This window comes from Oncorhynchus clarkii, chromosome 13 (assembly GCF_045791955.1).
Source record: "Oncorhynchus clarkii lewisi isolate Uvic-CL-2024 chromosome 13, UVic_Ocla_1.0, whole genome shotgun sequence".
In the NCBI taxonomy this organism is placed as follows: Eukaryota; Metazoa; Chordata; class Actinopteri; order Salmoniformes; family Salmonidae; genus Oncorhynchus; species Oncorhynchus clarkii.
This window is the reverse complement of record NC_092159.1, coordinates 18255749-18265523: the sequence shown is the minus strand read 5'-3', so window position 1 is coordinate 18265523 and position 9775 is coordinate 18255749. Positions and strand designations below refer to the sequence as shown.

Genomic DNA, 9775 nt, shown 5'->3' with positions numbered 1-9775 from the left:
AGGCAACACTTTGAGAGGCATCTCTCTGTGGATGGGGCTTTCATCTGTGAAGTCTTCTCCAGACACACACACACAGATGACAAACACACACACACACATACTCACATACAGGAGCAAACATACTCACATACAGGAGCAAAGATCCACACACTCACGTACACACCACACACACACACACACACACACTCCTGGGTGTGTTTTCAGTGAGTAGGCCGCCTTACCTTCAGGTTGGATGCCCTTTGTGTTGATTGTCGAAGGACAGCTGAGCAGCTCCATACTCAGGGCGTTCTGTGTGTGTGTGTGTGTGTGTGTGTGTGTGTGTGTGTGTGGTAATTTGGTGTTTCTCTCTTGCAGCTGCTCTATGACCTTTGTGGATCGCTCATCGAGGATCTGCAAGGGGGTAAAGGGGGCACAAATCAAATCCAAACTCCCAACAACGTAGATGTACAGTTTCATTCCATTGAGTGTAGGTAGATGAAAGAAACACAGAGAAACAAAGTGCCTGTTTGTTTGAAATGTGTTTGATAAGCAGCAATGCAAATGTGTCAAAATATTAGTCACAAAGGACAAACACCAATTGAAAGAAACTTGCAAATGGCACTAAACACCAATAACTAATGCCAAAAAAGGAAAAAATAAAAAAATAAAAAAAGATGTGCTGTATTCACACTGATACAAGCCAAACCATGGCAAAGGCTTGAGCATTTATCAACATCCAACTTGGCAGTGGGAACCAGGCACAACCAACGGGCACCAAGGGCCAAGTTGGCACTCCCTGGCCCGTCTGTGCCCATTTGAACAGACTGGAGAATGGAGGGATGGGAGAGGAAGGAGAGGGGGTGAGAGAGAATGTGAAAGGGGAGATTAGGAGAGGAGGGGAGGTGAAAGGGTGTGGAGAGAGAGAGAGAAAGAAAGAGAGAGAGAGAGAGAGAGAGAGAGAGAGAGAGACAGCCCTTGTTGTGGTGGCCTCAACTGCTGCCTCCTCTCTGCTGCTGCCTGTTGCTCTAGCCTCTGCTGCCTCCTCTCTGCTGCCTGCTGCTCCAGCCTCTGCTGCCTCCTCTCTGCTGCCTGCTGCTCCAGCCTCTGCTGCCTCCTCTCTGCTGCCTGCTGCTCCAGGCTCTGCTGCCTCCTCTCTGCTGCCTGCTGCTCCAGCCTCTGCTGCCTCCTCTCTGCTGCCTGCTGCTCCAGCCTCTGCTGCCTCCTCTCTGCTGCCTGCTGCTCCAGCCTCTGATGCCTCCTCTCTGCTGCCTGCTGCTCTAGCCTCTGATGCCTCCTCTCTGCTGCCTGCTGCTCCAGCCTCTGCTGCTGCTTCCTCTCTGCTTCCTGCTGCTCCAGCCTCTGCTGCCTCCTCTCTGCTGCCTGCTGCTCCAGCCTCTGCTGCCTCCTCTCTGCTGCTTGCTGCTCCAACCTCTGCTGCCTACTCTCTGCTGCCTGCTGCTCCAGCCTCTGCTGATTCCTCTCTGCTGCCTGCTGCTCCAGCCTCTGCTGCCTCCTCTCTGGTGCCTGCTGCTCCAGCCTCTGCGGCTTCCTCTCTCCTTCCTGCTGCTCCAGCCTCTGCTGCCTCCTCTCTGCTGCCTGCTGCTCCAGCCTCTGCTGCCTCCTCTCTGCTGCCTGCTGCTCCAGCCTCTGCTGCCTCCTCTCTGCTGCCTGCTGCTCCAGCCTCTGCTGATTCCTCTCTGCTGCCTGCTGCCACAGCCTCAACAGCTTCCTCTCTTCTGCAATAGTTGGCTCTATAGGTCTTGGCTCTGTAGCCTACGGATGACTGCTTGGTGCCCAGGTAGGTCCATGTGCAACCGGCTGCTTCACCTCCTTCTCCTCTGTCTCCTTCCGCTGCGTCTTAGGCAGACCTAGGTGTTCTGCTGGAGCTGTGGGTGGATGGACACAAGATGTAAACAGGATATTTCAAAAAAGTAGACCATGCAGCCTAGCAGGTATTCTGACAGGCAGACACTGAAGTGCACTGTATGCTAAGGCCCTGATCTATTTAGAGATGTGAAGAGGTCTGTCTACTGTACCACAAACAAAGCATTACAGGTTTGAAGTTGCAACAGACAAGGCCTGAGTCCTTCATTTATCAACCATTGCAGGGCCAGGATCCAGATAACTGTTCAGGTTTCTGTTTGTAGTCATAGTAACGTCCGTGAAGGGAAAATGCACTGTTCAAGATGCAATTGTATTATATATTTGATTTGCTGACCTCAGTTGGTTCAGCTGAGAAGAAACAGCCCTATGCTTTAGCCTTATCTCACTATCCTTGGTAATAAAATAATGCACACAGCACTATTATGTGCCTGGCATACCTAGGCCTAAGAAAATCTGCATAAACCAGTGCATCAAAATAAGGTGCTTCTGTTTGTCTAAGCTTGTTAAGTTGCCAACTTAAAGGGCAATTCTGACACTCTCCAACCTCATATTCATCAGCACCAAACCCGTGTCTACCAGTGGTGTATTGTAACGATGTAAAAAATACTTTAAAGTACTACTTAAGTAGTTTTGGGGGGTATGTGTACTTTCTTTACTACTTATATTTTTGACAACTTTTATTTTTACTTCACTGCATTTGCAAAGAAAATATTTTTACTTTTTACTTTTTACTCCCATACATTTTCCCTGACACCAAAAAGTACTTGTTACATTTTGAATGCTCAGGCAGGACAACAATATGGTACAATTCCTATCAATATTTTCATCCCTACTGCCTCTGATCTGGTGGACTCTCTAAACACAAATACTGTGTTTGTAAATTATGTCTGAGTGTTGGAGTGTGCCCGACTGACCGTCCTTTTTTGTAAATAATAATAGTGTCGACTACTTTTACTTCATGCTTTTACTCAAGTATCACTTTTTCCACCACTATACTGAAGTACATTTAAAACCAGACACCTTCAGACTTCTACTCAAGTTCGTAATTTACAGGGTGACTTTCACTTTTACTTGAGTCATTTTACTTTTACTCAAGGATGACAACTGAGTACTTTTTCCACCACTGGTGTCTACATATTGGAAAACACGTTTCTATAATCTGTGATTAAAAAGATAAGAAGAAAGGTCCTCAAAAAAATGCTTCTCTGTGACATCACAAGGTAAGAATAAAAGTTTTTAAAAAGCAGTGATTTTCAAAAACGTGCATCAAGTTCCTAGCCTAAGGGAGTGCATCATTTTCATGCTCCTCGCATCACCACGAATCTCATAGTGTTTGAAAATAACTGTTATCAAATTATAACCGCCAAACCGCGCTCCTTAACACCCGCCCGTTTAACCCGCAAGCCAACTGCACCAATGTGTCGGAGGAAACACCATTCAACTGATGACCAGAGTCAGCCTGCAGGGTGCCTGCCCGTCACAAGGAGTCGCTAGAGCGCGATGAGCCAAGTAAAGCCCCCCCCCCCCCCGGGTCAAACCCTTCCCTAACCCAGACTGGGCCAATTGTGCACCACCCAATGGGACCCTTGGTCACAGCCGGTTGTAACAGTTTGGGATCTAACCCGGGTCTCAAGCAGTGCATTAGACTCCAGAGTCCCAGATATGTTTTTTGTTTCTATATAATATATAAAATGCATATATTCAAATGTTTTTATTAACCTTCATTTTGTACTACCTTATCATTCGATATACCTTTCTTTTCCTAATGTGTCATGACCTAAACAGACGTATTCATTGTGATGCATCAACCATTTTTCAAGTACAGCCTTAACCATTTTCCATGTCTAGTCTTTTTCCTTTCCTAGAAGGAATTCAAGAAAAATGTTCCCAAGCTTGCTGGTGATGGCCACAGAAATAAGGGCAATCAGGGTTCGCTACATAATTAATATGATTCTCTTCACTGCTCAAAATTAGCCTACTGAATAATGCAAGTATGTGCACTCATAGCTCAACACTAATGACAACCTGCACCATAACCATGACAATTAAGCTGTACTACAAATCAGCGACTGCAGCTACTTTTTTTCGCAATGTAGACTTTGGTTAAAAGTGAAAAGTTGGTCGTATGATTGTCTTCCTGGGACAACAATCGCTCGGTATTGACTTTGGCAGAGTTGGTGCTCTTTGCCGGCGGGCATGGCGGTGTGTTCATTAATTATTGGAAGAACCGCCTTTACGCATAAACCGAGGAAATATTTTCCAGGGGCTCCCATAAAATAGTGAATCAATAGGCTACATGACCTAAATATCAATGTCTTAACTTTTACTAATTGTAATGGTCTGCTTGCTCTGGGATGTCAGTCTTTATTTAGTTGTAATTGTTTTTACACTAGATGGCAGTTTTACACAATTCATGGCTTGGTGATAAATACAGCATCTCCATCTCCATGTTTTCTCATCTGAATGATTCATTCCTGCGATATTTGTTTGCATGTTGCCATTTTTCATAAATCATTTACTTTACTCAAATTCCATTCAGTGGGGACATGGTGAGTGTTCCTAGTCCCATGTGTTTACAAAGAGAGATGTTTTTGCTGTTGCATGTTTGTATTTCTATTTTTCATAAATCATTTACTTTTGTAGAACTCATGAGTTTAGGTGAAGGATGTAGGCCTACAGAGAAAATACTGTCCAAATCTAGGAAGTAGGCGCTTCTGCACACCTGCGCCGCCGCTTGTCCCACTTTTAAAACGGTGTATTTTGGCATTTGGATGACGTGTCCGCAACAAAAGAAGCTCTGCTCTTTTGTCAAAGGCAAAAGTGTAGCATGTACCCCCTTCAACACAGCATGGCAGCTTCTTTAGAAATTAAACTAAAGTGGACAATTTCCCTAAAACCACTGGAGCTCGAGCGCACATCAGGACAGTGAAAATAAATCCGACATGGGTAATAACGTCTCGGGCATTTCAACGTTGCGTCAGAAAATATTTCAAAGACTTCCGAGCTCTCAGAAAGGTCAGTAACTATTGAGAAATGTTATATTCAGTTTAATATTTTTTTATTCACCACTTTATAGCAAACCAATTAGATCTAACATTTTTTTTTTTTTTACTGTGAACACACATACAAGTGGTTCTAACGTGAGCATCCTCCATTATCAATGGAAAAGTAGGCCTGTAGTCTAGGCAACACGAACACAAAAAAATGCCTAAATGCATTTGGAAATCAGGAATGTGCAGGGATCATTCTGAATGGATGGATTTATTTGAATCCATACTCCCGTAGATAATCCCTGCATGCCTTTCCAGTCCAGTGTGAATAGTGGTGTGGTGCTGAAGAACAGCGCCTGTAGCAGACCGCTACAGGCTATCTGTCAAACTCAACACTCAATGGGTGTATTAAACATTAAACTCGCATGGTCTGTTTTTTTTTTGAAATTCATTAGACTATAATCACAATAGACTCCACAATTCACTATATTCATTATATACAAATCGGGATACTTTTACTTTATCTCTGCATAATGTAGGTTTATGAAATGCATTATTTTAGAATGAGGATTCTGTTATACTCGTGTCTGTTGATGTAGCACATGGGAGACAATAGCAATTGCAACTGGTCATTAGATTAAAGTAATTATATTGAAATTAATGGGTGACAATAAAAACACAATGTGGAGATTACAATTACTTAAAGGAATAATCCACTCAAAAACTATTTTTTTTTGTATTTGTCCACTGTTGATACAGTACACATTGTTTTGCATGTCAGCAATCAAGTTTTCAAGATACAAGACTTTAAAATTCAAATTGTAACTTGTCACATCATCATGATGATGCAAAAGTATGATGTAGCCTGTTATAATTAGCTTTTTGTAAGTCCTAAATCTTGAACACTTGATTGCTGACATGCAAAACATTTTATTCCGTTAAGTGCATACTTGAACATGCATTTCCAATACAATTATCCCATAGATAAAAGCAGTGGTGTAAAGTACTTAAGTAAAAATACCTTAAAGTACTATGTCTGAGTGTTAGAGTGTGCCCCTGGCTTTCCGTAAATAAAAAACAAGAAAGTCGAATGGTCTGGTCTGCTTAATATAAGGAATGTGAAAGTATTTATACTTTTACTTTTACTTTTGACTCTTAAATATATTGAAGCAATTACATTTACTTTTGATACATATGTATATTTTAAACCAAATGCTTTTAGACTTTTACTTTAACTTTTACTTGAGAAATGTTCTATTAAGGTATCTTTACTTTTACTCAAGTATTAGAATGTAGTACTTTTTCCACCACTGGATAAAATGACAGGGAAATACTACACTAATGGAGAATACACCATTTGTAGGGGTTTATTGTGTGTGTGAGTGCCAGTTGTATTTAAAAATATATATTTTTGCACTTTCTCACTTGACACATTTACAAAGGAAGACGGTGGTCCCTTTTTATCGGAAAAAAAGATCACACAATCGAGTGGCTAATATCACACTCGCACTCGTGTGTGTGTGTGTGTGTGTGTGTGTGTGTGTGTGTGTGTGTGTGTGTGTGTGTGTGTGTGTGTGTGTGTGTGTGTGTGTGTGTGTGTGTGTGTGTGTGTGTGTGTGTGTGTGTGTGTGTGTGTGTGTGTGTGTGTGTGTCTAATCACCAGAAACATACAGTGATTGCCTCTTGTACATCCAAAAGACAAACTTTTAAAACAATCTGAGCAACCAGTATTTGTATTAGCCTGGTCTCAGATCTGTTTGATCTGTATACAGACATTTTATGGTCATTGTGCACAAACAGCACAAACAGATCTGGGACCAGGCTATGTTTGTACTGGACACAGAACAGAAGGCAGGAGGAGCACGAGAGAAGGTCCCGTGATGCTTTCATCCACGTCTCCTTGACGACTATGTCTAACATGAAAACGGTTCCCATGGCGATGGTTGCTAAGTGTGATCAGTGGGAGGTAATAATAGATCTGGAGGTGGATAGAGAGATCTGTATTAGTCACACCAGCCATATTGGAAATGCAAGACAGATGTACATTTCCAATATGGCTTTGTGTCAGAACACATTTACTGTCATTATCTTCTGAATCACCTGTGATTTGCATATAGGCCCATGCTGGTAAATGCTGATTGGGCAGTAAATGATGACAGACAGACACACACACACACACACACACACACACACACACACACTAACAGCTCGATTCAACCACTTGATTTATGTAATTTCACTAGGGCAAATGTGTTGGTGGAGGTGTATGGAATAGCAGTATGGTCTAATGTATAGCCTATGCTGTATAACAGGGGTAGGCAACTACTGTACATTTAGCCGTGTGCCGTATTTGGGGGGCCAAAACAACAATATTTTGTACGATGCAAATTGACCACAACTAAGCCCAAAAATAATTTGTATTTGAAAATAATAATAATTTCATACCTTGAATACATAGAGATTTTTTTGTGGCAATATTTGGGAACAGAATTCCTAAATTAATCAATTTTTTGGTTGAATTCACAGTGATTTCACAGTTCACACAAAAAAACATTATAATAATTGTGAAAGGGGCAAAACACATTGCTGCCTGCTTCTGACCCCTGCTGGATGCTCAATACTAGTTTAGTCTATGCTGACTCAAAGAGATAGAGATCTGTTGGTGGGTGCAGGGCCAGCGTTATGGGTGGGCCTTAGACGACCTGGCACACCCTACCGTACCTCCTTGCCCATCCAAATAAAATATTGACATTGATAATTTATTCCCCATTACATATTTAACCAGTAGTCCTAGTAAATGTACTGTTAATTCCCTTAATTTGGTTACAGTAACTTCAGTAAATGCATGCATTAATTACAGTCATTTACGTTCTCATTCTTGGTGGGAACATTGTTTGCGGAGTTCACAACCTGCTACACTTGTGAGGAACAAGTTTTATTTGATTTCATAAGCATCAATAACAGGTAATATGACAATATTGACAAAACCTTTTTTTTATGTATGTGCAATGAGCATGTGTCTGGTTTCTCTGTCCTGGTAATGTTAAGAGAGCATGTGTCTGGTTTCTCTGTCCTGGTAATGTTGAGAGAGCATGTGTCTGGTTTCTCTGTCCTGGTAATGTTGAGGGAGCACGTGTCTGGTTTCTCTGTCCTGGTAATGTTGAGGGAGCATGTGTCTGGTTTCTCTGTCCTGGTAATGTTGAGGGAGCATGTGTCTGGTTTCTCTGTCCTGGTAATGTTGAGAGAGCATGAGCACCTGAGCACGATTAGAAGTACCTGGCCTGCTGCTCGCAAATGTAGGAAAATGCACATTTGGGGAGGTCAAAAAAAGCTGTCTGTCCCAAGCTCACTGGTGCAGGAATCTCTGAGGGGCCCAGAATAGGCTAGTTGATACAATGTTGCAAGTCCGCTAGCAACAGCTTCAGGGTGGACCCAGTTGATTTATTTCACACAATGTTGCACTTCACTAGCAGATAGCTCAAGTCAAGACAGATAGAACGAGAGTTGGACAGGTGGAGCAGAGAGGTGAATGCCACTGAAATAACCTGCATTTTCATCAGGTTATTTCTACTGTTTTCTATTTGTCGGCGTTAGGCCTATGTATTTTACGTAGTTGACGATGGAAGTTATAGGCCTAGGCTACTGGCCCATAGGCAGTGATTTAGTGCTATTTTTTAAGGTAAGGGAGAACAATTTAAATGGTAGGCTTTTGAAAAACCAATCATTATAGAACAGGGCTCTCCAACCCTGTTCCTGGAAAACCACCCTCTTGTAAGGTATTCACTCCAACCCCAGTTGTAACTAACATGATTCCTCTTATAAACCAGCTAATTATTGGAATCAGTTGCACGGGATTAAGGTTGGAATGAAAACCTACAGGATGGTAGCTCTCTAGGAAGAGGGTTGGAGAGCCCTGTTATGGAATATACGTGAAATGCATCATCCAATTACAACGCCTGCCTATGCCCACACATATTGTCTCGAGAAAATGTAACATTTGTAATACCCTCAAACACAAAGTTAGGCATACTTAATTTCAAAATAGGCCATCATTACTGTCAATCGGGAATGATACCTCTTCATGTTTTACCGATGAAACTGCATCTACACGCCAATCATTTGATTGTTTTCAATCGGTTTCATGGGAGTAGCCTATGCACGCCGATCATTTGGTTGTTTTCAATCAGATTCATGGGAGTAGCCTATGCACGCCAATCATTTGGTTGTTTTCAATCAGATTCATGGGAGTAGCCTATGCACGCCAATCATTTGGTTGATTTAAATCAGTTTCATGGGAGTAGCCTATGCACACCAATCATTTGGTTGATTTAAATCAGTTTCATGGGAGTAGCCTATGCACGCCAATCATTTGGTTGTTTTCAATCAGTTTCATGGGAGTAGCCTATGCACGCCAATCATTTGGTTGATTTAAATCAGTTTCATGGGAGTAGCCTATGCACGCCAATCATTTGGTTGTTTTCAATCGGTTTCATGGGAGAAGCCTATGCACGCCAATCATTTGGTTGATTTAAATCAGATTCATGGGAGTAGCCTATGCACGCCAATCATTTGGTTGATTTAAATCAGTTTCATGGGAGTAGCCTATGCACGCCAATCATTTGGTTGTTTTCAATCGGTTTCATGGGAGTAGCCTATGCACGCCAATCATTTGGTTGATTTAAATCAGTTTCATGGGAGTAGCCTATGCACGCCAATCATTTGGTTGTTTTCAATCGGTTTCATGGGAGTAGCCTATGCACGCCAATCATTTGGTTGATTTAAATTAGATTCATGGGAGTAGCCTATGCACGCCAATCATTTGGTTGATTTAAATTAGATTCATGGGAGTAGCCTATGCACGCCAATCATTTGGTTGATTTAAATCAGTTTCATGGGAGTAGCCTATGCCATTACATCTTCTT

General features: G+C 42.1%; 1 protein-coding gene across 1 annotated transcript; it reads right to left on the bottom strand.

Annotated features, from left to right (window-relative positions):
- Positions 1-359: 359 nt before the first annotated feature.
- On the bottom strand, positions 360-8881 carry LOC139423510 (trichohyalin-like). The gene is made up of 3 exons (XM_071175117.1): positions 8860-8881; positions 950-1715; positions 360-390 (listed from the first exon to the last, which is right to left on the bottom strand). Exons 1-3 carry the CDS (start codon positions 8879-8881, stop codon positions 360-362), a joined length of 819 nt encoding a protein of 272 aa, XP_071031218.1.
- Between the last annotated feature and the right edge of the window lie 894 nt (positions 8882-9775).